The 27,296-nt window shown below is 45.8% G+C and overlaps 1 protein-coding gene across 2 annotated transcripts in view; it reads right to left on the reverse strand.

The window, feature by feature from the left end:
- The window catches only part of LOC144479507 (transducin-like enhancer protein 1), a 230,071-nt gene that overhangs the window by 165,344 nt on the left and 37,431 nt on the right, over window positions 1–27,296 (reverse strand). For both annotated transcript variants that reach the window (XM_078198239.1, XM_078198240.1), the window contains one exon: window positions 17,402–17,446. In XM_078198239.1, the coding sequence (XP_078054365.1) occupies window positions 17,402–17,446 (45 nt within the window). The remainder of the gene's footprint in view (window positions 1–17,401; window positions 17,447–27,296) is intronic.

Genomic DNA, 27,296 nt, shown 5'->3' on the forward strand with positions numbered 1-27,296 from the left:
TGCGAGCGATTACCGCAATGAAAATTAATTTGCATGTTCAAAAACATATGTTGCGCACAAACTTCAACAAAGGCACTTGGGTGGCATCCTCTCGTTCAGAAGGGGGCGGCATGGTGGCATGCACTGCTGCCTCACAGCACCGAGGACCTGGGTTCGATTCCCGGCTTGGGTCACTGCCTGTGCGGTGTCTGCACGTTCTCCCCATGTCTGCGTGGGTTTCCTCCGGGTGCTCCAATTTCCTCCCATAATCCGAAAGGCTTTGATTTGATTTGATTTATTATTGTCACGTATTAACATAGTGAAAAATGTTGTTTCTTGCGCGCTATACAGACAAAGCATACCATTCATAGAGAAAGAAATGAGAGAGTGCAGAATGTAGTGTTACAGTCATAGCTAGGGTGTAGCGAAAGATCAACTTAATGCAAGGTAAGTCCATTTAAAAGTCTGACAGCAGCAGGGAAGAAGCTGTTCTTGAGTCGGTTGGTACGTGACCTCAGACTTTTGTATCTTTTTCCCGATGGAAGGAGGTGGAAGAGAGAATGCTGGGGGGGGTGCGTGGGGTCCTTAATTATGCTGGCTGTTTTGCCGAGGCAGTGAGAAGTGTAGACAGAGTCAATGGTTGGGAGGATGATTTACGTGATGGATTGGGCTACATTCACGGCCTTTTGTAGTTCCTTGCAGTCTTGGGCAGAGCAGGAGCCATACCAAGCTGTGATACAACCAGAAAGAATACTTGCTATGGTGCATCTGTAAACGTTGGTGAGAGTTGTAGCTGACATGCCAAATTTCCTTAGTCTTCTGAGAAAGTAGAGGCGTAGGTGGGCTTTCTTAACTATAATGTCGGCATGGGGGGACCAGGACAGGTTGTTGGTGATCTGGACACCTAGAAACTTGAAGCTCACAACCCTTTCTACTTCGTCCCCATTGCTGTAGACAGGGGCATGAAAGATATGCTGGTTAGGTGCATTGTCCGTGCTAAATTCTCCCTCAGTGTACCCGAACAGGCGCCAGAGTGTGGCGACATGGGGATTTTCACAGTAAGTTCACTACAGTGTTAATGTAAACCTACTTGTGACACTAATAAATAAACTTAAAACTTAGGTCCTCATTCAGAAGGTTGTGGATTCAATCCACCTCCAGAACCCTTTGTATGTAATCTATCTCGCGTGCAATACTAAATAGGGACTGTCAGACATTGTCGCTAGTATTCTTTGGCCTCCCAGCCGCGTGTTGCTCGGTGGCGGGAAGCGGCGTGTCGTTCACTGGTGGCGGGATTCTCTGGTCCCGCAGCTGTCAATGGGATTTCCAATTGAAGCCACCCCACGTCGCCGGGAAACCCACGGGCGGGAGGTGCGATCCTGGCGAGACCAGGGAGTCCCGCCAGCATGAATGGCTAGAGAATCCCTCCCACCATCTTTCAAATGAGACATTAAACCTAAGGCCCTCTTATTATCAATAAGAACGAAGAAGAAATTATCCCTGGTGTCTTGATCAATAATGTATCCATCCACCAACATGGCTAAAACAGATTATTGTTCATTATTCCACACGGGAGTTTACTGCAGGCAAATTAGCTGCTGCATTTCCTACAATGGTCACACTCCAAAAAAGTGCTTAATTGGCTGGAAAGTTCTTTGGGATGTCCTGAAGTCATTAAAAGGTGTCATGTAATAAAGAAAGATATGGGGACAGAAGTTGGCCATTTGGCCCATTGGGCTCACTCCGCCATTCAATGAGATCACGACTGATCTAATATGAGAATTCTTAATTCCATTTTCCTGCCTTATCCCCATAGCCCTCAATTCTCTTACTGATTTAAAAATCTGCCCATTTCAACCTTGAACATATTTAATGACCTCTGCGGTAAAGAATTCCACAGATTCACTACCCTCGGAGAGAAGAGATACCTCCTCATCTCTGTCTTATATGGGCTGTCCCATAAGTCTCAATAAAGTCACCTCTCACTCTTCCAAATTCCATTGAGTACAGGCCCAACCTACTCAACCTGCCCTCATAAGAGAATCCCTCCATACCCAGGATCAACCTAGTGAACCTTCTCTGGACTGTCTCTATTGCCAGTGTATATTTCCTTAGATAACGGGACCAAAATGGTTCACAGTATTCCAGGTGTGGTCTAACTAGTGCCTTATATAGCTTTCGCAAGACTTTCCTATTTATATACTCCATTCCGTCGGAAATGAAGGCCAATGTTCTATTTGCATTTCCCTACTACCTGAACTTGCATGCTAGCTTTTTTGAGATTTATGCACAAGGGCTCCCAAGCCCCTCTGTGCTGCAGTTCTTCTCTATTTAAATAATAGTTAGCTCCTTTATTCTTCCTACCAAAGTGCATATCTTCACATTCTCTTACATTATATTCCTTTGAGCAAGTTTTTGCCCAGTCACTTAACCTGTCCATATCACTCTGCAGACTATGTCATCCTCACCACATGTCCTCCCACCTATTTTTGTGTCATCTGCAAAATTGGCAATAGTACATTCGCTTCCCTTATCCAAGTCACACGTATTGTAAATAATTGTGACCTTAGCACTGATCTCTGCGGCACTCCACTGGTTACAGTTCATCATCCTGAAAATTCCCTTCTTATCCCAACTCTGTCTTCTATTAGTCAGCCAATCTTCTATCCATGCTAATATACTGTCCGCAACATCATGGACTCTTCAAGTAGCTTTCATTGAGGTACCTTGTCAAACTCTTTTTGGAAATCCAAGTATATAACTACTGGCTCCCTTCATCCTGCTCGTTACCACCTCAAAGAATTCTAATAAATTTGTTAAGCATGATTTTCCCTTCATGAATCCATGCTGATTTTGTTTGATTATATTATGTATTTCTAAATGCTCTGTTATAACATCCTTTATAATGGATTCTGTAACATTTTTGCAATGACAGATGTTAAGCTAACTGGTTTACAGTTTGTTTTTTGGTCTCCCTCCTTTTTTGAATATTTTTGAACATTGGCAGATTTCCAATCCGCTGAGACGCTTCCAGAATTTAAGGATTCTTGGAAGATTACTACCAGTGCATCCACTATGTCTGTAACCACTTCCTTTAATATTCTAGGATGCAACTCGTCAGGACCAGGGAACTAATTGGCTTTTGACCCCATGAGTTTCCCTAGTATTTTTTCTCGAGTGATAGTTACCATTCACCCATCATGACCATGATACCTCTTTCAAAGGGCTATTCAATTATATGATCAGATTTGCAGATCTCCTGACTTCTATGCTCACTTTTCATGTTAAAAATAAGGATCACAGTCTGGGGAGTCCATTGTCAAAAGCATCCAAATGCAATTTTGAATAGTACGCCGAATACAATTTAAAATTTTCATCCCTCCCTACGTCACCACTCTCACCACGTATAATCCCTCTGTTGCAGTACAAGGGATTGCCAGACAAAGGCAAGAATACAGGTGGAAGGAACGCAAGGAAAATAGCTGGCAAGAGTTTATGGCAGAAATTCTTTCTTGTGGTTTTGGTAAGGCACAGGACAATTCAGAACTGCTGTCAGACCATTGAACTGAATCATGTTTTCATCACTAGCCATTTATTAAATTATATATCGAGACTGTTAACCCATGCCCTGCTGAACGTGTGATCGAATAGTGCTGCTTGCAGCTGGTTTGACAAGAGACAGCACTAGCTGAAGGCGGGTTTGAACCCAGACCATTTGGTTTTGCGGCACAGTAGCTAGCACTGCTGCCTCACAGCGCCAGGGACCCGGGTTCGATTCCCGACTTGTGTACCTGTCTGTGCGGAGTCTGCACGTTCTCCCCGTGTCTGTGTGGGTTTCCTCCAGGTGCTCCGGTTTCCTCCCACAATCCGAAAGGCGCGCTGGTTAGGTGCATCAGCCATGCTAAATTCTCCCTCAGTGTACCCGAAAAGGTGCCGGATTGTGGCGAGTAGGGGATTTTACAGTAACTTCATTGCAGTGTTAATGTAAGTCTATCTGTGACCAATAAATAAACTTAAAACAAAGTGCCACCAAAAATAAAAAGAAACCGGCTAAGCAGCAAAACAAAGTTTGTTTTCTTCACCCCCCCACCTCCCCCGCAATGAACAATTTTAAACATTGGTCCCTCAACAACTCAGTGCTCAAGAGTGGGGCAACTTCCAGTGTCTGGACAGCGGTCAGGTAATTTGGCTATCGGGTGCAGGGAGTGGCAGCCAGCAATCATGGGTGCAGCTTCCCCCCTCCAATAGGTCAGAGGAGACATCACTACCTCTATGGACAGCTAGCAGAACTGACTAACCCAATACAGACAAGGGAAATGTCTATTTAAAGGCTCGATTCCAACCATAAATGTCAAGATAGAAACCAGCTAGGACTAATTAACCAGCATCTTCAGAACAACACAGCTGTACCTCCAAAGTGTTTTGGTACCTCAAAGATGGTTGTGGTTTTTAATCGGAGATGGGAAAACAGGTTTTATGGGGCTGCAGATCCATCTTAGTCTTCCTCCACTGGTACATCAAATGTATAAGTTCTGCATGGAAGAATTATGCTTCCTTCGAATTACGAATTTCACAATTGATTTAGAGGCATTTATATGAACAAACTACAGTGACGCTGTGGTTAGCACTGCTGCCTCACAGTGCCAGGGACCTGGGTTTGATTCCAGCCTTAGGTGACTTAAGTTGCAGTTGTACGGGACGTTGGTGAAGCCGCACCTGAAGTATTTTGTTCAGTTTTGGTCACCTTGCTATAGGAAAGATATTATTAAACTGGAGAGAGTGCAGAAGAGATTTACAAGGATGTTGCCAGGACTCAAGGGACTGAGTTATAGGGAGAGATTGGACAGGCTAGGACTTTTTTCTTTGGCGGGTAGGAGACTGAGGGGTGATCATACAGAGGTATATAAGATCATGAGAGGCATGGATAGGGTGAACGCACTCAGCCTTTTTCCCAGGGTTGGGGAATCGGGAACTAGAGGGCATAGGTTTAAGTTAAGAGGGAAAAGAATTAATGGGAATTTGAGGAGCAATTTTTTTTTTTTACACGCTTGTGGAATGAGCGGCCGGAGGAAGTGTGTGAGGCAGGGACATTGACAACATTTAAAAGACATTTGGACAGATACATGGATAGGAAAGGTTTAGAGGGATATGGGCCAAATGCAGGCAAATGGGATTAGCTTAGATGGGTGTTTTGGTCGGCATGGACCAGTTTGGGCCTAAGGACCCGTCTCCGTGTCATAGATTCTATGACTGTCTGTGTGGAGATTGCACGTTCTCCCAGTATCTGCGTGGGTTTCCTCCCACAGTCCAAAAGATGAGCAGGTTAGGTGGATTGGCTATGCTAAATTGTCCATTAGGTGTCCCAAGATGAACAGGTTAGGTGGATTGGCCATGCTAAATTGTCCATTAGGTGTCCCAAGATGAACAGGTTAGGTGGATTGGCCATGCTAAATTGTCCATTAGTGTCCCAAGATGTGTAGGTTAGGTGGATTAGCGATGGTAAATGAGTAGGATTACAGGGACTGGGCAGAGAGGTGGGCCTGGGTTAGATGCTGAGATTTGGTGTAGGCTCAATGGACTGAATGGCCTCTTTTTGTACCATAGGGATTCTATGGTTCAAAGATCTATGCCCTCTCATTATTGCAATATTAGCTTCATCTCAGAGGGGCATCCCACAGTGTTTACATCACTGCAGTATCAACTGGGCAGAAAGATCAAAGGCATTTTTAAAAATTCAGTCATGGGATGTGGGTGTCGCTGGCTGGATGAACATTTATTGCCCTTGAACTGAGTGGCTTGCTGGGCCATTTCAGAGAACATTTAAATGACAACCACACTAGTGTGGATCTGAAGTCACATGCAGGCCAGATCAGATAAGGACGGCAGATTTTCTTCCATACAAGGACATCAGTGAAGCAGATGTTTTTTTTAATGACAATCAACAATGGTTTTATGGTCATCATTAAACTTAATTCCAGATCTTTATTGATTTCAAATTTTACCATCTGCTGCGGTGGGATTCGAACCCAGGTCCCCACAACATTATCCTGGGGGTCACTGGGTTGATGTATTAAACTCTCTTTGGGCCTGGAAGAGCGCGAGTACTCATCCCCCCCGGAACCTTTGTGCTTCCTTAGCCCTGACCTCCCTCCACTGTTGAAATGTTCCAATGCAACCCACCCATTGTCTACATTCCTCCCAGTGCTAGTCACGGGCCTGTAAGAATGAAGCCTGGACTTGGCCTTCCGATAGCAAATTTCCACTTCTTGGTCAGCTAGTGAATGTGGCCAACACTTTAACCAGCCCCAGCCATTGAAATCGACAGGGCCACTACACCCTGAACATACAGACACCCTTGTTCACTGTTCCCACTCCCTTTTTAAAATCTGGGGCCACAATTTTGAAGAGAGAGGGAGATAAACCTGTGAAACAAAGAAGGTGGTAGAAGCAGAAAATGCTTTGGAACACATTTGTTAGATTTCTTTCAAAGAACAAAGAAACTTACAGCACAGGAACAGGCCCTTCGGCCCTCCAAGCCTCCACCGACTATGCTGCCCGACTGAACTAAAACCCCCTACCCTTCCGGGGACCGTATCTCTCTATTCCCATCCTATTCATGTATTTGTCAAGACGCCCCTGAAAAGCCACTACTGTATCCGCTTCCACTACCTCCCCCGGCAGCGAGTTCCAGGCAACCACCACTCTCTGTGTAAAAAATCTGCCTTGTACTTCTCCTTTAAACCTTGCCCCTCACACCTTAAACCTGTGCCCCCTAGTAATCGACTCTTCCACCCTGGGGAAAAGCTTCTGACTATCCACTCTGTCCATGCCTCTCACAATCTTGTAGACTTCTATCAGGAAAAATTCAGGAAATAATAATTTGGGATATTGTAGACAAGTAATTTGAGGCATGGTACACACCAAGTTGACTTTGGATCAGCAATTCTCAAAGTTTTTCATCATTAGGGGTTTCATCGAATCCCTATAGTGCAGTCGGAGGCCATTCGGCCCACCAGGTCTGCAGCGACTCGATGACAAGAGTGTCTTACCAAGGCCCTCTCCTCCACCCTATCCCCGTAACCCCACACATTTAGCATGGCCAATACGCGTAACGTGGGACACTTAACGGGCAATTTTACCATGGTCAATCCACCTAACCTGGACTGTAGGAGGAAGCTGGAGCACCCGGAGGAAACCCACACAGACGCAGGGAGAACATGCAAGCTCCACACAGGCAGTCACCCAAGGCGGGGATTGAACCCAGGTCCATGGCACTGTGAGGCAGCAGTGCTAACCACTGTGCCACCCGTGGCCTGGGTTTATTGTAGGCCAACCGATAGAAATCATAGAAACCCTACAGTGCAGAAGGAGGCCATTCGGCCCATCGAGTCTGCACCGACCACAATCCCACCCAGGCCCTATCCCCACATATTTACCCGCTAATCCCTCTAACCTACACATCTCAGGACTCTAAGGGGCAATTTTTAACCTGGCCAATCAACCTAACCCGCACATCTTTGGACTGCGGGAGGAAACCGGAGCACCCGGAGGAAACCCACGCAGACACGAGGAGAATGTGCAAACTCCACACAGACAGTGACCCGAGCCGGGAATTGAACCCGGGACCCTGGAGCTGTGAAGCAGCAGCGCTAACCACTGTGCTACCGTGCCGCCCCCGATTTGCCATAATTAATCTACAGCTTCACTATCAATGCGCCGTGCTGCTAGCATGATGGTAGAGGGCTAACTAGATGAGTCACAGGAATTGCTAAACGATGAAAGACTACATTCTTACATGAAGAACTGAAGTTGTAAGCACTTGAAATGCAACAGGCAACACGTGAAAGTACCAGGGGCAGGAACGAAGTTGAATAAAGCTTCAATTATTAAGGTCATGCAGTTAAGAGCTCATACTGGCTTCATGCTTCATTTAAAGCTCTGATAGCCCACTAAAATGATCATTTAAGAAACTTTAAAGATCCCATCAAATTAGCACTGCAGCTTCAATGATACAATAGGGAGTATTAAAGTGCCCCAAGTGTTCATAATAATCACCATTAAAAGAAGTTTACAAATATTTTAATATGCAGTATGAAAACACAATGAATAATTAAGCTGTCACACAAAATAGCTCCTTCAACTTGTACTAAATTTCAATAGATTCCACTGTGAGCAAGTCAGCCACGGCGCAGTTAGATGTGCGATCAGCCAACCTAATCGCCACTTTCGAGGTTTAGAGCTTGCTGGCCACGAGGTGACTTGAGATAATAAATCTTACCTTCACTCACTGACAATCTCAAGTTTCTCCCATGGAAACAAAAATTTAAATTATCCTTTCATTCCGGCAACACTTTTCACAACTTCAAATTCCCTAAAGCGCTTTACAACCAGTACTTCCGACGTGTGGCAACTCTTTTCAAGTGGGAAAGCCAACAACCAATTTTTCCACACTGCAAGCCCCCACAAATAGCAACAATAAGTGACCAGGGAATATCCTTTGCAAAATATTTTTGTGATGTTGCTTGAAGGACACGGGGAGAACTCTTTGGAATAAATTTCTTGCAACAACTCACCAAAGATCCTTAAGCAGCACCTTCCAATCCCACGACCACACTTCCATCTAGAAGGACAAGGGCAGCAGATATCTGGGAACACCACCACCTGCAAGTCCCCCTCGAAGCCACTCACCATCCAGACTTGGAAATATATCGGCCGTTCCTTCGCAGTCGCTGGGTCAAAATCCTGGAATTCCCTCCCTAACGGCATTGTGGGTCAACCCTCAGCACGCGGACTGCAGCGATTCAAGAAGGCAGCTCACCACCACCTTCTCAAGAGCAACTAGGGATGGGCAATAAATGCTGGCCAGCCGGTGTCCCATGTACGAATTTTTAAAAATTGTTTAAAGTGTCACATGTAGGCTTACATTAACACTGCAATGAAGTGACTGTGAATATCCCCTCGTCACCACACTCTGGCGCCTGTTCAGGTGCACCGAGGGAGAATTTAGCATGGCCAATGCACCTAACCAGGACATCTTTCAGACCGTGGGAGGGAACTGGGGCACCCGGAGGAAACCCACGCAGACATGGGGAGAACATGCAGAGTCCTCACTGACCATGGGTTCTTTAGTTGTAGGGGCCGACTGGTACCATGGATGGCACAGTAGTTAGCACTGCTGTCTCACAGCACCAGTGACCCGGGTTCAATTCCAGCCTTGGGTGAGTGACTTGTGAAATTTGCACATTCTCCCAGTGTCTGCGTGGGTTTCCTCCAGGTGCACCAGTTTCCTCCCACAGTCCAAAGATGTGCGGGTTAGGTTGATTAGGCAATTTAGCACGGCCACTGATGTCAGAAGAGTTATGATGTGGAGATGCCGGAGTTGTAATTTAACAACTGGTGTTGTTAAAACTCTTACTGTGTCGGGGGAGTTAGCAGGGTAAATTCGAGAGGTTACGGGGATGGGGCCTAGATGTGATTCTTGTCGGTGCAGGCCTGATGGGCCAAATGGCCTCCTTCTGCACTGCAGGGATTCTATGACTTCATGTAACAGTTCATCTGAAAGACATCATCCCCAACAGTGCAAAGTACTGCACTGAGAGAGTGTCAGCATAGATTGTGAGCTCATATCACTGAATCCAGATGTGGGTTGAATCCTGAGCCACCAGCTGAGTCACAGCTGGCAATAGTGAATAGAATTCACAGCTTGCTGCCCCACATTCCTCCTCCCTCCCTCCTCCCCCCAAACTCATCACTGCATTAGATCTTCTCACAGGTCAAGAACAAAAAAGAACAACCCATGTTCCCCCCTAGTGAAAGGCACAGCAAATGGCTGATTCCTGAAATGATTCCACAGGCAGCTGGTAACCAAGGGGATTGTCCCACGAGAAGACAGCCTTCCTAGTTCCTATCTAAGCCCACGGATCAATTACTATTACACAACAACATAGAAATAGCTTGGACAGCCTAGGCTTATATTCCCCAGAGTTTAGAATAAGGAAGGATGATCTAATTGAAACATAAATTTCTTAAGGAGCTTGATCAAAATGTATCCCCCAGCTAGGGAATCTAGAACATGGGGTTACAGTCTATAGAATCCTTACAGTGCAGAAGGAGGCCATTTGGCCCATCAAGTCTGCACTGAATCTCTGAAAGAGTATCTTATCCAGGCCTGCATTTACCATGGATAATCCCACCCAACCTATACACCTCTGGACTGTGGGAGGAAATTGGAGCACCTGGAGGAAACCCACGCAGACACGGGGAGAATGTGCAAACTCCACATAGACAGTCACCCAAGGCCGGAATCGAACCTAGGTCCCTGGTGCTGTGAGGCAGCAGTGCTAACCGCTGTGCTACTGTGTGTCTCAATGCAAGAAGTCAACCCTCTAGGACGGAGATGAGGAGAAATTTCTTCACTTTAAGAACCGTATTGCTTTGGAATTCTCTACCCCAGAGAGTAGTGGATACTTAGTCGTTGAGTATATTCAAGTCAAAGGTTGATAGATTTTAAGGGAATCAAGGGATGCAGAGATCATTCAGGGAGGTGCAGCAGCGATAGAAGATTAGCCACCATCTTGTTGAATGGCTGGGCCTGCTGAACGAGAACAGCTTCTATTTCTCTGTTCTCATGTGATAGGAAATGAGCCACAGAATTAGATAGGAGCTAGGCAGGCTGTTTGATTGAGAGCAAGTCTAATTCTGTTTTCATTGGACATTTATACTTTTACCAACAGAGGTCACAGGCTAAAATTGCAAGGGGAAGATGGGTTGACTTTTCCCCTCTCTCGCACGCAGCACAGTGGTTAACACTGCTGCCTCACAATGCCAGGGACCCACGTCCGATTCCTGGCTTGGGTGACTGTCTGTGTGGAGTTTGCACATTCTCCCCGTCTGCATGGATTTCCTCCGGGTGCTCCAGTTTCCTTCCACAGTCCGAAAGACGTGCTGGTTAGGTACTTTGGCCATGCTGAATTCTCCCTCAGTGTACCCGAACAGGCGCCGGAGCGTGGCGACAAGGGGATTTTCACAGTAACTTCATTGAAGTGTTAACATAAGCCTATTTACAATCATAGAATCCCTACAGCGCAGGAGGCCACTTGGCCTATCGAGTCTGCACCGACCACAATCCCACCCAGGCCCTATCCCCACAACCCCTTGCATTTACCCTAGCTAGTCCCCCTGACACTAAGGGGAAATTTAGCACGGCCAATCCACCTAACCCGCACATCTTTGGAGTGTGGGAGGAAACCGGAGCACCCAGAGCAAACCCTGCAGACACAGGGAGAACGTGCAAACTCCACACAGACAGTGACGCAAGCTGGGAATCGAACCCGGGTCCCTGGCGCTGTGAGGCAGCGGTGCTAACCACTGTGCCGCCGTGCCGCCCGAAACTTGTGACACTAATAAATAGACTAAGATAAGAGCGTGGTGCAAAATCCAACATGTACCCAGGTGAAATCAGTTAGCTCAGGGCGGATTAGTAAGTGAAACTTAAGACATTCTCAGACCAATACTTGGCTCCACCCAGGTCAGAATGAATTAAGCTGGTCACTGAAGCTTGGCAAGAAAGTTTATAAAAGCAGAAGAAAATAAGGAGGGGGGGAAAAAAAATAAATATACAAACAAACAAAATGTAAGGTCCTGTTTACAGGATTTAAACCCAGAGGATGCAGCAGTTTTGAGGAACAGTTTCCTTCATATAATGCTACCAGCTGAGTAGATACGGCAGCTGCTGCCTCCATCCTGTCTGCAAGGTAACCTTTAATCGGACATAGTATCGGCCAACACGCACAATTTATTTTTCCAACGTTCCAGCAGGTTTGAGCCACATATGCAAAATATTACACCAAATACCCTAGGCAATTGGCACAGTAGGGTCACTGACAACACATGTCACATCCGTTTTATTTAGATGAAAAGGAAATTTGACTAGTTGGCCTGAGGTGGGTTGGAATGAGTCACTGCAGGGCTATTAGGCACAGCGTCACCCAACAAAACACAAGTCGTCAGCACTCTCCACTCTGTGTCGGACAGCCACCACCTAAAACCTCAGTTGTCGACCCAATCAAAGCCTGTACTTGTGTGCAATACAACGAGAGAGTATTCTACTAATGGAGGTACTGTGTGGTAGAGGAGGCAGAGGCTCCGGTTCCCTGTTCCTGTGATCATTGATAATCCCCAAGGCGCTATTTGAACAGGGAGTTGTTCTCATATCATGGTTAACATTCTGACCTCAACGACCAGAAACAAGAATACGCAGTTGCTCATCTCGGGACTTTTGGAATTCTGCCCCGTTAAAAATGCCCACATTTACCTCGAGAACCAGACATTGCAAGTCAGAGTCATTCTTTGACTGTGAAACATGTTGAGTCACAATAAGGCACTTAAAAATAAAAAGCATGTGGCTTTTTAAAAAGAGGAGAGATTATAAAATGTTAGGAATGTGAAGGGCTCCTTTTTTTTAAAAAATCCCTTTTTTTTGGCATCCTTTCACATTTAATGACCAAACATTGCCTATTTCTAGGCCTTTCTCACGGTGGCACAGTGGTTAGCGCTGCTGCCTCACAGCGCCAGGGACCCGGGTTCAATTCCCAGCTCGGGTCACTGCCTGTACGGAGTCTGTACGTTCTCCCCATGTCTGCATGAGTTTCCTCCGGGTGCTCCGGTTTCCTCCCACAGTCCGAAAGACGTGCTGGTTCAGTGGATTGGCCGTGCTAAATTCTCTCTCTGTGTACCCGAACAGGCGCCGGAGCGTGGCGACTAGGGGATTTTCACAGTAACTTCATTGCAGCGTTAATGTAGGCCTACTTGTGACACTAATAAATAAACTTTTAAAAACCTTTCTCAAATTTAATGTTTGAAGAAAAAAAAATAGATCATCATTCAGGAAGTTCCTTGTGGGAGCTTGGTGCCTCTAAATCAGTTGCAGATTATCTTACAACAGCAACTACATGCCAAAAAGTGATATTTCATTGGCTGTGAAGCATTTTGGGTTGTCCTGAGGTTGTGAAAAATGCACACTCTGTTTTTCAGTCATCCCTCACTGTGGCAAAGTACCTCACTTCCAACAACATGCTAATGTGAGCCACAGCAATTTGCTGCATTTTTAAAAATTCATCCATGGGATGTCGGTGTTGCTGGCCATGTCACCACGAATTCTCCATCCCTCGAAATGGTGGTAGTAAGCTTCCTTCTTGAACTGCTGCAATCCACGTGGTGTAGGTACAGCCACAGTGCTTTTGGGAAAGGGGATCCAGAATTTTGACCCAGTGACAGTGAAGGAAGGGCGATATATTTCCAAGTCAGGATGATGAATGGTATGGAGGGGAAGACGATGATGTACCTGCTGCCTTTGTCCTTCAGAAGAGTAGAGGTTGAGGCCTCCCAGGGCAACTCCCTCCTGATTGTTTACCACTGCGCTGCCATCACCTCTGTAGGTGGGATAGGACATAGCCAGGAATGACAATGGACAGTGTCGCAGACACTGTCTGTGAGGTACGACTCTGTGAGTATGACGACATCAGGCTGTTGCTTGACTAGTTTGTGAGATAGCTCTCCCAATTTTGGCACAAGATCACAAATGTTGGTAAGAGGGCTGGCATGTTAGGGCGGCACGGTAGCACAGTGGTTAGCACTGCTGCTTCACAGCTCCAGGGTCCCGGGTTCGATTCCCGGCTCAGGTCACTGTCTGTGTGGAGTTTGCGCATTCTCCTCGTGTCTGCGTGGGTTTCCTCCGGGTGCTCCGGTTTCCTCCCACAGTCCAAAGATGTGCAGGTTAGGTTGATTGGCCATGCTAAAATTGCCCCTTCGAGTCCTGAGATGTCTAGGTTAGAGTGATTAGTGGGTGGGATATGGGGATAGGGCCTGGGTGGGATTGTGGTCGGTGCAGACTCGATGGGCCGAATGGCCTCCTTCTGCACTGTAGGGTTTCTATGATTCTATGATTCTATGTTGGGTTTGCAGTTGTCGTTTCCAGTGTCTAGGTCGATGTTGGATTGTCCACATTCCTTATCCAATTTTCTGTAGCAGTTTGACACAACCGAGGGGCTGACGAGGCCATTTGACCATCAACCACACTGCTGTGGATGTGAAATCACAGGTAGGCCCAACCAGGCAAGAATGGCAGATTTCCTTCCCAAAAAAAAGGTAATTCGAACCCAGGTCCACAGAGCATTACCCTGAATTAAAAGCCCAGCGAGAATAACACCACACCACTGACTCCGCTACATTGTGATTTTCAGGTAAGGATGGGTGGAGTGTGTTCAATGCAAGCTCCATCCTGTGGAGCCAGGTCTTCAGCGGTTTAGGCATGGGCCCTTAAAAACAGAGAGACTCTTGCTGACTGCTCAGAACCATGCAGGAACTCTTCCAAGTCACGCACCATCCTGACTTGAAACGACATCACCATTCCTGCATCGTCACGGTGTTAAAAACTGGAAACATCCTCCCTAACAGCACAGTAGGAGCACCTACACCACATGGCCTGCAGCACTTCAAGGTGGCTCATTACCACCTCTACAATCTCAAGGGCTTTAAATGGTGGCCTTGCCAGCGACATTCACATCCTATGAACTGTTATAACGCAGAGGTTAATCCCCTTTACCTCGCTTTGTAATCTTAAATGTTTGGGAAGATATCAACTGTTCTTCATTAACGTATAGAGGTTCATTATCAGAAAGACCTGAACACTCACTTCAAGTGAATAATTAACAAGTCATTTTTGTCGCTCTCAAAAAAATATACAAACAGGTTTTGTGGCTTCGGAAAAACCTTTGGAGTCCTTTTGTCGATGTTGCTGTTGATAAATTCTTTCTGACTTGATACCCTTCTGATAAATAGATGGAGAGTTCTCTGAAGAGATATTTAAGCTGGCAGAGAGCCACTCTTGCCCTCCCTATGTGTTGAGAGGTGGCAGCTTTTCAGTTCCGCTCAATTGAACTGAACTCAACTACTGAGCTAACTAACTGAACTCAACTGAGTGCAGGCAATTGAGTTCCTATTTTTATATCTCTGATGACCTATCCACCTTCCTACATCAGGATTGGTCTGACGCTGTCAGCAACAGCGAATTCAAATTTAATAGAGTCCTGATCGCTGAGTGCTTTCTTTAAACTGATAGGCTATCAAAAGCCTGCAACCAAGGTGACCCTGATGCTTGGTCTTAGTTACAATTGTTGCAATCTGTGTACCCTGTATACATTCAAGCACCGAATACAAAACCAGCTTTTAAAAAGGGACCACGCAATGTTTTTTTTCCCTCTAGCAGTTTTTACAATTCTTTTACACCTTTGTAAACATTCTTTACATCTTCACAAACGCAACTTCACAGCAGAACAAATTAAAAAAGGACCTAGGACATGAACCCATCACATTCTAATTTGGAAGAAAGAGTTCTGACCGAGCCAAAACAGCCGATGTTACCAAGAGGCAACATGTGGAAAGGAACACCAGGTTCCTCTGGTTGTAGGTGTTAGTAACTAACAATTAGTTAAAATTTAAACAGAAAGTTTTGTTAATGGTACAAATCATGATATTTAAGTACAGTGGGCATATACATCTCTGTCCTCTTTGGTGGGAATCAGCTCTCCATAGAGATGATCCAGTGTTTTGAGTTTGCAACCTAATAGTTAAAATACATATATAGGTATTTTAACTATCACCAAAAAATTGCCATCTGCTTTCCAGAAGCTCCCTGATTTGATTCTGGAATGTGCCAAAACTGATCTCAGAGGAAGAGCGTTAAGGGGCAGGATAAGGAATGAAGAAATTGCGCTATGTTGGGATGGTCTAGTGGTAGTAATGTTAGATTATTAATCCAGAAACTCAGCGAATGTTCTGGGGACTTAGGTTCAAATCCCGCCACTGCATTTGAATTCAATTTTTTTTTAAAATCTGGAATTAAAGAATCTACTGATGACCATGAAACCATTGTTGATTGTCGGAAAAACCCATCTGGCTCACTGATGCCCTTCAAGGAAGGAAATCTGCCGACTTACCCGGTCTGGCCTATATGTGACTCCAGAGCCACAGCAATGTGGCCGACTCTCAACTGCCCCAAGGCAACTCGAGATGGACAATAAATGCTGGCCAGCCAGTGACACCCCTGTCCCATGAATGAATAAAACATATTCATCGTCATCCTCTCAACTAGGAGACAATGGGTTATGGATCCTACACATCATCTGTATCCAGGAACCTTTGCTAGGTGTAATTGGCTGTTTAGTGACATGGTTGTGTACACCAAGAATAGTCAAACAGCAGTTATTATTACAATTGTACAGGGTGTAGGTGATACCACATCTGGAGTATTGGACCCAGTTTTGGTCTCTTTATGTGAGGAAGGATGTGGAGGCATTGGTGGCAGTTCAGAGATTCATCAGATTGATTGCGGGTTGACGTATGAGGAGAGATTAAACAGTTTGGGCTTGTACTTGCTGGAGTTTAGAAGGATGAGGGAGGGGATCTGATCGAAGTAAATAAAATTTCAAAAAGGAATTGATAAAGTAAGCGTAGATCAAATGTTTCCTCTTGTGGGGCACTCTCGAACAAGAGGTCGCAGGTATAGGTTGAGAGGCAATAGATTTAAAACTGAGATGAGGAGGAACTACTACTCGCAGAGGGCGCTGTATTTGTGGAACTTGCTGCCCCATAGCGCAGTGGAGCCTGAATCGTTGAATGGTTTCAAGGAGATAGATATATTTCTAATAAAAAAAGGGATGAGGGGATATGGAGAACAGGTGGGATTTGAGCCCAGGGAGTGATCAGTCATAATCTGATTGAATAGTGGAGCTGGTTTGAAGGACTGAATTTGCCTGCTTCTGCTCCTAATTCCCATGTTTCTATTATGTCAACTTGCGCACCAAGAATGGTGATGAGAGGATGGGAGAGAAACCAAACCATGCTGCCCTTCAACGGCGAAGGGAAAATGTCGGGAAAACAGGAGGAATTGTCACTTAATTTACAAAAGGAAAGCAGTACAGGCATGCACTCTCCATATGTTCAACTAAAAACCATCATGTAAATAAAATTACATTTCACAATTCAAAACACACAAGTAGAAAACCACCTTCTCCCACAGGTTAAGGGCCCGCTGACGGCAATTCGCTGACTTCTCCCAATTCCACATTCATCACCAACCCCCCACTTCCCTCTTTAACCCCGCTCCCTTCCATCTGCTCTACAATTACCAGAAAAACTGTTTCCTATCATTACAAAAACGCAATTCTTCCACAATGAATGTGAAACAGCCATCTGCCAACATCCAGGGCCTTGTAGGCCAAGCTTTGGGGGAGGAATTGCAAAACCAAATACTGATTTATATTCATACAACCCACATACTCGGTTTCGTGTGTGAACTGCAGATGACAGGCAATTATTCCATTCATTAACCTCATCAAAGGCTTTCATTTCCTCTTGTACTTACTTGTTTATGCATCTCAAGATTGAGGCCATATGACATCTCATAGTACTGAAATAAAACAAAACCACACATTAGCAAAGCAACAAACATTCAAAATGAAAGCCACAGAAACTGGTTTAATGCAACACGCAAACGGGGGACGGCGGAGGGGGGGGGGGTGGTTGGCAAATGTACAAATCCTAAAATGGCAAGATTTCAACCACCGGTCAATCCATTTAATCCGGGAAGTGTCGCACAAGTTCAACGACATTTTCTCAACTTTGCACAAGTCAATTCTTTACATGCAAACTGGGAGGCAAATGGGAATAACATTGTTAGATTATGATGTGGAGTTGCAGGCGTTGGACTGGGGTGGGCACAGTAAGTAGTCTCACAACACCAGGTTCAAGCCCAACAGGTTTATTTGGTAGCACGAGCTTTCGAAGCGTTGCCCCTTCATCAGGTGACTCACCCGATGAAGGGGCAACGCTCCGAAAGCTCGTGCTACCAAATAAACCTGTTGGACTTGAACCTGGTGTTGTGAGATTGTTGGATTAAGGAATTGGGTTTAAGAGCAAAGTCAAATTATGATTCAGTTCAGGTCCAGAGATCTTGCAACTCTGTAGAATGTAGGATCTGGGATTTTCAGACTCTTAAGGAGGTTTGGCCACCCTCTTTGGGGGTTTTCTCTCATCACCAAACCAGGGTGGCCAACTGCAATTAAATGTATATAAAAAGAAAATTACTGCGGATGCGGGAATCGGAAACATGCTGGAAAATCCCAGCAGGTCTGATAGCATCTGTGGAGAGAGAACAGAGCCAACATTTTGAGTCAGCTCTGACAAAGGGTCATCCAAACTCAAAACGTTAGCTCTATTCTCTCACCACAGATGCTAAAAGTTTATTTATTAATCAAAAGTAGGCTTACATTCACACTGCAATTACGTTACTGTGAAAATCCCCTAGTTGCCACACTCCAGCACCTGTTCGGGTACACTGAGGGTCAATTTAGCATGGCCAATTCACCTAACCCACACATCTTTGGACTGTGGGAGGAAACCGGAGCACCCGGAGGAAACCCACGCAAACACGGGGAAAATGTGCAAACTTCACACAGACAGTAATCCAAGCCGGGAATCGAACCCGCGTCCCTGGAGCTATGGTGCAGCAGTGCTAACCACTGTGCCACCGTGCCTCCCCATGCTGTCAGGCCTGCTGAGATTTTCCAGCATTTTCTACAATTAAATGTACTCCTGGAGGTTTCATCACATGACTGGCCCCCCATGCTCCAGCCATTATCAGCCAACACATCCATTCCTCTGATGCATTAGCTTCCACGGCCAAGTAAAAGCATAAAGGATCTACCCTACTGGATGGTGCATAACTGTGAGACAAACAGCCTCTCCCTCCCACCCGCACCCGACATTTCAGTTTCAATTCTTTAATATCTGGTAAAGAGAAATGTTCAAAGAAAAATAACAAAAAAACTCTTTTAATGTCCTCATGATCTTTCTCCTTGGTTGTTCGGAGATTGATCTTCAGTTCCTAGCCAATCCTGGAAGGTTGGCAACCCTAATCCAAATCTCTACCACTCAGACGCATGAAGCCATTTACCCAGTGAGCCTGAACTGACAAACAATCTCAAATGTCATCCAAAAATAAGGCCATTCGGCCCACTGAGTCTGCTCCGCAACATGCACTATAAACATTCTTGTTTTGTATGCCCTGGAATCTGACATGTTCCAACAGCACTAAACACAAAGCAGACGCCCAAAGGAATTGGAGTGTCCCATTTGGGTGAAATGTTTAGGTGTAGCCAGACTGTGGGTGGTAGATAGTGTCAAGCACTTATTCCAAATATTTGTTTCCCCGAAACAGAATGTCTGCAAGCTCACTTCAGCACAAACTCCAGAGTCACCTTCTTCAAAAATCTAATTTTTCTCAGAAGTAAAACGTTTTGAGGTTCCAGGCTTCTGTTTTTTCAGGAGCTGATGGACAAACACTGGATCGCCATATCCCAAGGGTGCTGCCATTTGCCTCGAGAACTAGGTCAAATTAAAAAGCATGTCCAGGTAACAAAGAGAGAGTCTGTTTCAGATTATCACAGCCCATAGTTCAATCCAATACCCCCAAGAGATCCCACTTAGGCAGCAGACTTTGTTTTAGACTTTAAAAACACTCAGACAAACATATTAAGCACCAAGAGGACAATTTTCACAAGTTATTATTTTATTGTTTGCCAGTCCTAAACTGAGCAACATTGTCTTAACCCTTTTTTAACCAACTACAGAGATTATCTGACTGAATTGTTTGATATGTAACTACAGGGCAGCACGGTGGCACAGTGGTGAGCACTGCTGCCTCTCAGCGCCAGGAGCCTGGGTTCTATTCCCGACTCGGGTCACTGACTGTGTGGAGTTTGCACATTCTCCCCACGTCTGCGTGGGTTTCCTCCGGGTGCTCCGGTTTCCTCCCACAGTCCAAAGATGTGTGGGTTAGGGTGCATTGGCCACACTAAATTGCCCCTTAGGGTATTCAAAACCATAGGTTAAAGGGATTAGCGGCTTAAATATGTGGGGTTATGGGGATAGGGCCTAGGTGGGATTGTTGTTGGTGCAGACTTGATGGGCCGAATGGCCTCCTTCTGCACTGTAGGGATTCTATGATTCCATGATATACAATTGAAATTAAAACCTTATTTTCACAGGGTGGTGCAAGAACTCACCTATAAAAAGGCACAGAAAACACTTTACAAATCAGCCATGATTGGGTGGCACAGTGGTTAACGCTGCTGCCTCACAGCATCAGGGACCCGGGTTCAATTCTGCCTTAGGTGGCTGCCTGTGTGGAGTTTGCTGGTTCGCCCCACGTCTGTACGGGTTCCCCCCGGGTGCTCTGGTTTACTCCAAAGATGTGCAGGTAAGGTGGATTGGCATGCTAAATTGCCCCTTAGTTTTCCAAAGGTGTGCAGGTAAGGACCCGCACACCTTTGTGTCCAAAGGTGTGCCATGGTAAATCATAGAATCCCTACAGCGCAGAAGGATGCCACTCGGCCCATCGAGTCTGCACCAACCGCAATCCCATCCAGGTTCTATTCCCATAACCCCTCATATTTACCCTGCTAATCCCCCTGCCACTAAGGGGCAATGTATTAGGGCCAATCATTCTAACTTGCACATATTTGGACTGTGGGAGGAAACCCACGCAGACACGGGGAGAGCGTGCAAAATCCACACAGACCCGAGGCTGGAATTGAACCTGGGTCCCTGGTGCTGTGAGGCAGCAGTGCTAACCACTGTGCCACCGTGCTGCCCGGTGTAGATTAGGTCCAGCGAGGTGGGGGGGGGGGTTAGCCTGACCACGTTGCATGGGGTTACGAGAATAGGGCAAGGAGGTGTGGGCCTGCGCAAGATGCTCTTTCATCAGACTTTTGAATGGACCTACCTCATATTGAGTTGATCTTTCTCTACACCCTAGCTATGACTGTAACACTACATTCTGCAGCCTCTCGTTTCCTTCTCTATGAACGGTATGCTTTGTCTGTATTGCGCGCAAGAAGCAATACTTTTCACTGTATACTAATACATGTAACAATAATAAATCAAGAGAACAGACTCGATGAGCCACATGGCCGCCTCCAGCACTGTGGGGGATCTATGGTTCTAGGATCTCATTCAATGGTGGAATGTATTCGCGTGGCTAGATTCCAGAAATCATGAACTACTTCAAATTGAAGTGTTATAGAGGGAACGTAGTCACATTCTTCCCAATGAATGACCAGTCAATGAGGAGGTCACAAGGAAGTTAGATAAAGGAGAGCCAGCGGACATGATTTATTTAGATTTCCAGAAGGCCTCTGACAAGGTGCCGCATTGGAGACTGTTAAATAAGCTAAGTGCCCATGGTGTTAAGGGTAAGATCCTGGCATGGATAGAGGATTGGCTGACTGGCAGAAGGCAGAGAGTGGGGATAAAGGGATATTTTTCAGGATGGCAGCCGGTGACTAGTGGCGTGTCTCACAGCTCAGTGCTGGGACCATAACTTTTCGCAATATAATTAACAATTTGGAGGAAGGAACTGAAGGCACTGTTGCTAAGTTTGCAGATGATACAAAGATATGTAGAGGGACAGGTAGTATTGAGGAAGCAGAGGGGCTGCAGAAGGACTTGGACAGGTTAGGAGAGTTGGCAAAGAGTGGCAGATAGAATACAATGTGGAAAAGTGTGAGGTTATGCACTTTGGAAGGAGAAATGGAGGCATAGACTATTTTCTAAATGGGGAAATGCTGAGGAACTCAGAAACACAAAGGGACTTGGGAGTCATTGTTCAAGATTCTCTTAAGGTTAACGTGCAGGTTCAGTCGGCAGTTAGGAAGGCAAATGCAATGTTAGCATTCATGTCGAGAGGGCTAGAATACAAGAGCAGGGATGTACTTCTGAGGCTGTATAAGGTTCTGGTCAGACCCCATTTGGAGTATAGAGAGCAGTTTTGGGCCCCATATCCAAGGAAAGATGTGCTGGCCTTGGAAAGGGTCCAGAGGAGGTTCACAAGAATGATCCCTGAAATGACGAGCTTGTCATATGAGGAACGATTGAGGACGCTGGGTCTGTACTCGTTGGAGTTTAGAAGGATGAGGGGGGATCTTATTGAAACTTACAGGATGTTGCGAGGCCTGGATAGAGTGGACATGGAGAGGATGTTTCCACTAGTAGGAAAAACTAGAACCAAAGGGCACAACCTCAGGCTAAAGGGACAATCCTTTAAAACAGAGACGAGGAGGAATTTCTTCAGCCAGAGGGTGGTGAATCTGTGGAACTCTTTGCCGCAGAAGGCTGTGGAGGCCAGGTCATTGAGTGTCTTTAAGACAGAAATAGATAGGTTCTTGATTAATAAGGGGATCAGGGGTTATGGGGAAAAGGCAAGAGAATGGGGATGAGAAAAATATCAGCCATGACTGAATGGCGGAGCAGACCCGATGGGCCGAGAGGCCTAATTCTGCTCCCATGTCTTATGGTCAACATTTTTTATTAAATTGGTGGAAACAAGCCTGTTAGCCAGAACACCAAGAACCTCATACTCTTCTCTGCTTGAAGCAGAAGCAAGCGGATGGCACACTTGTGCATAAAAAGGGGGCAGAGTTCCCACTTTGGGTGCAAATTGCGCTACTTTTCGGAAGTCAACACTCAAACTCACTTCGCATAATCAAATACAAATGTTCCATGATCCAATGTCATGGGGCATCATTTTAAAATGCCCTTACATTAAATGAAACATTTATTGACACAAGAGTGGTAACCCTGGAGCAGCTTTAGCAATATAGCTAACAAGATTTTATATAGCTACAAACTATTTACTCATTTCATTTTTGTGCACTAGTCAATTTCATAGAATCTCTACAGTGTAGGAGGCGGCCATTCGGTCCATCGAGTCTGCACTGGCTCTCTGACAGAGCATCCTATCACTCCACATATTTACCCCACTAATCCCCCTAACCTACACATCTTTGGAAACTAAGGGGCAAGTTAGCATGGGCAATCAACCTAACCCGCACATCTTTGGACTGTGGGAGGAAACCGGAGCACCCGGAGGAAACCCATGCAGACACGGGGAGAATGTGCAAACTCCACACACCCAAGGCCAGAATTGAACCCGGTTCCCTGGCGCTGTGAGGCAGCAGTGCTAACCATTGTGCCACCGTGCCGCCCTATTTCTCAGCAATTAGTGTTTTTTTTAAAAAGCCCGTGCATCTAAAAAGGAAAAGCTTTAAATGAAGGATCTTCTTGAAGGATCACAAACAGCAAAATTAGTAGAAACATGGTCAGGCTAACCAATTTGATTTGGGGGCCAGGCAGTTTTGTGGCAAAGGTCAGTGTGTTAAACTAGCACAAAGGTTGTGGACACTCTACTTAAACAGGGATTTACTCGCACAGAGAAAATCCTCAAACTTTTTGCTCTGCTTTGGCCAAATTACACCGGCAAGCGTAATCGAGCAAAATCTCTACAGTTTATTGAATGGGCAGCACCTCCAACAAAGCAATGTTTTCTTCAGTAGCGCGGGAGTGGGACTTAAACACATTGAAAGGAATGCCACCAACTGAGCCAGCCAGACTTTAAAACAAATTAATTTGTAGCGATAACTTCCAGCGTCGGATCACCAAATGGAAACTGAATCAGCAGTTGCTTTGTGACCAGCTCGATTTAAAAAACCCAGTATGAGAAGTTTCCAGGTCTACCTCCATCCATCTCAATGTTGCAGTATTCGAAGTTAGAATTGTTTCGGACTCAACATTCAAGATCACAACTTCTGCACAAACCCCCCACCCCTAGATTCAGCATTCCTTCCTGCCATCACTGCTACGTGCATTTGTGTTATACATGTAGTTATGCCATTAACATAGTAAAAATGTTACCAAGGCACCTCAGAAGATTGCACATCAGACATAGGACTTAGGATTAGGAGTAAGCCCTTTAAACCTGCTCCTCCATTCACTAAGATCTTTTCCGGCAATTGGTGAGGTCACACCTGGAGTATTATGTGCAGTTTTGGTGTCCTTATCTGAGGAAGGATGTTCTTGCTATAGAGGGAGTGCAGCGAAGGTTTACCAGGCTGATTCCTGGGACGGCAGGTCTGTTATATGAAGAGAGACTAAATCGGTTAGGATTATATTCATTGGGGTCTAATACCTGGGTGCTGTCCATCTTTAATTTTGAGACTCTTCATGCTGCTTTGTGAAAACTTCTGCTTTCTCCTGGAACCGTTCAACCTTTTCTTGAATTTGAGATTCTTTATTTCCATTTCAGCCCTGTCACCTTTCAGCAACTCAGTGGTTCTCAGTAAGTTTGAGGCATCCGGTGACTAAATTAGTTAGGATTATATTCACTGGTGTTTAGAAGAGAGGGGGACTCATGGAAACTTAAAAAACTCTTAACAGGATTAGACAGGGTGGATTCAGAAAGAATGTTCCCGATGGTAGGGGAGTCCAGAACTAGGGGGTCATAGTTTGAGGATAAGGGGTAAACCTTTTAGGACTGAGGTGAGGAGAAATTTCTTCACCCAGAGAGTGGGAAATATGTGGAGTTCACTACCACAGAAAGTAGCTGAAGCCAAAATGTTGTGTGATTTCAAGAAGAAATTAGATATAGCTCTTGGGTCTAAAGGGGGAAGGGTGGGGGGGGAAAACGGGGAGAAAAAAAAAAAATCAGGATATTGAATTTGATGATCAGCAATGAGCAGGCTCGAAGGGCCGAATGGCCTACTCCTGCTTCTAGTTTCTATGTTTCTATCTTGGCTGATCTGGGTGCGGTCTGGACTCTACTTTCCTGTCTGCTACCCCCACCCCATAACCCTCGACTCCCTCATCTATCAAAAATCCATCCAACTCAGCAAAGAATGAATTCATAGAACATAGAACATAGAAAGCCACAGCACAAACAGGCCCTTCGGCCCACAAGTTGCGCCGATCACATCCCCACCTCTAGGCCTATCTATAGCCCTCAATCCCATTAAATCCCATGTACTCATCCAGAAGTCTCTTAAAAGACCCCAACGAGTTTGCCTCCACCACCACCGACGTCAGCCGATTCCACTCACCCACCACCCTCTGAGTGAAAAACTTACCCCTGACATCCCCCCTGTACCTACCCCCCAGCACCTTAAACCTGTGTCCTCTCGTAGCAACCATTTCAGCCCTTGGAAATAGCCTCTGAGAGTCCACCCTATCCAGACCCCTCAACATCTTGTAAACCTCTATCAGGTCACCTCTCATCCTTCGTCTCTCCAGGGAGAAGAGACCAAGCTCCCTCAACCTATCCTCATAAGGCATGCCCCCCAATCCAGGCAACATCCTTGTAAATCTCCTCTGCACCCTTTCAATGGCTTCAACATCTTTCCTGTAATGAGGTGACCAGAACTGCGCGCAGTACTCCAAGTGGGGTCTAACCAGGGTCCTATAAAGCTGCAGCATTATCTCCCGACTCCTAAACTCAATCCCTCGATTAATGAAGGCTAGTACGCCATACGCCTTCTTGACCGCATCCTCCACCTGCGAGGCCGATTTAAGAGTCCTATGGACCCGGACCCCAAGCCTCCACTATCTTCTGAGGGAAGAGAATTCCACAGACTAATCATCCTCAGAGAAAAAAAAAAATCTCCTCAGCTCTGCCCTAAAAAAGGAGGCATTTTATTTTTAAAACTCTGGTCCCTACGTTTAGCGACACCCACCCGCCCCAGAGGAGGAAATATCCATCTCAGAACACACCTCATCAAGTCCCCTGTGGATCTGGTATGTTTCCATAAGATCATATCCATGTCTTTTAAACTCCAATGGGCATTGGCGCAACCTGTCTGATCTTTCTTCACAAGATAGGCCTACTCACAGGCCCTTCAATGCTGACAGCGACTCAGAGAGGCAGACATTTAGTCAAGTGACAAAACACTTGGCCCAAAGAGGTAGACTAAAGCAGCTTTGTTAAAAAGGTGGAAGCGGCAAAGAGGTTTTGGGATGGAATTCCAGTGGGTCCCCAAAAAGAAGTTGCGGCTATGCACCAGAGGCCAAGATTCGGAGAAACGCGGGCTTTGCGGAGGATTGCAGGACCGCAAAGATGAAAGGAGGTGCGAGGGCCGTGTCGGAATTTGAACAGTTTCCTTGCTAAGCCTCCACTGCGTGCCAGTTACCCAGCGGGGAGTCCAGTCAGCTTCCGGGGAATTAGCGTATTGGCCACAGCAGTCTCTGAAACTTCCAAGTCGGTCATTGGGGAAATGATAAATCAACTCTTTAAAAAAAAAAATGGCTCCAGCGCAAAACTACAGCAATTTATATTTTTGGCACCGTGCAACAACTTTGAAAATCAGTTTTTAATAAAAGTACAACATGCTGTACTTTGACGCTTCATTGCCCACCTCCGTTTACAAGGCTGGCAGAGTGCCAAGCATCAACATCCTATAAAAAGGAGAATACTTGCCTTTTAAAGCAATCCAAGCTCTGGAATCGTGACCCCCCACCCCCCCTCCTTTAACAAATACTTAGCTAACTTTTATTTGTGCGTCAATCATTATCAGCTGGGAGGCTACTTATCCCAGCACTTTTTTTGAAACTCTCAAGAGTTCCTGCCAAAAACATCACAAGAGATTGTTGCAGCCATATCGCTCAGTCATGCTCTACTCAATCCAAAAGGAAACAGCAGTGTGCTTTTAAAAAATTACCATATCTCCCTCCCAAATCTTCTAAAAATCGCCAAAACTTCGCACCAAACCTTTCATCGCCTCCCCCTCCCCACTGCTCCGCGTAGGAAAAATTGGTCGAAGAAATTTGGGACGCAAAAAATTTCTACAAATAAAAAAAACAGGAAAAACAAACTTGGGATTCGTTCAAAACAGGAGGTGAAAGCAACCAGAAAACATTCAAGTGACACTGATGCCTTGTTTCAGAGCCAACTTCATCTTTCCCACTCTTTGTCGCTTGTCTGCTCCTAGATGTCTAATCCCAGCTCTCCAGTTTGGGTCAGAGAGGTTCCAGGTTTAAATAAAAATGGCAGAATCTGGGCTGGGTTCCACGGGCGTCTGCTGGGATCCAACTGTTTCATCGAATCCCTATCGTGCAGAAGGAGGCCATTCGGCCCATCGAGTCTGCACCGACTACAATCCCACCCAGGCCCTATCCCCATAACCCCATGCCTTTACCCTAGCTAGTCCCCCTGTCACTAAGGGCCAATGGAGTCTTGACAACTACATGAATAAGATGGGAATAAATGGATACGGTCTCAGGAAGGGTTGGGGGTTTTAGTTCAGTCAGGCAGCACAGTCGGTGCAGGCTTGGAGGGCCGAAGGGGCTGTTCCTGTGCTGTAATTTTCTTTGTTCAATCCACCTAACCCGCACATCTTTGGACTGTGGGAGGAAACCGGAGCACCTGGAGGAAACCC

Source organism: Mustelus asterias, chromosome 26 (genome assembly GCF_964213995.1).
Source record: "Mustelus asterias chromosome 26, sMusAst1.hap1.1, whole genome shotgun sequence".
Lineage (NCBI taxonomy): Eukaryota > Metazoa > Chordata > Chondrichthyes > Carcharhiniformes > Triakidae > Mustelus > Mustelus asterias.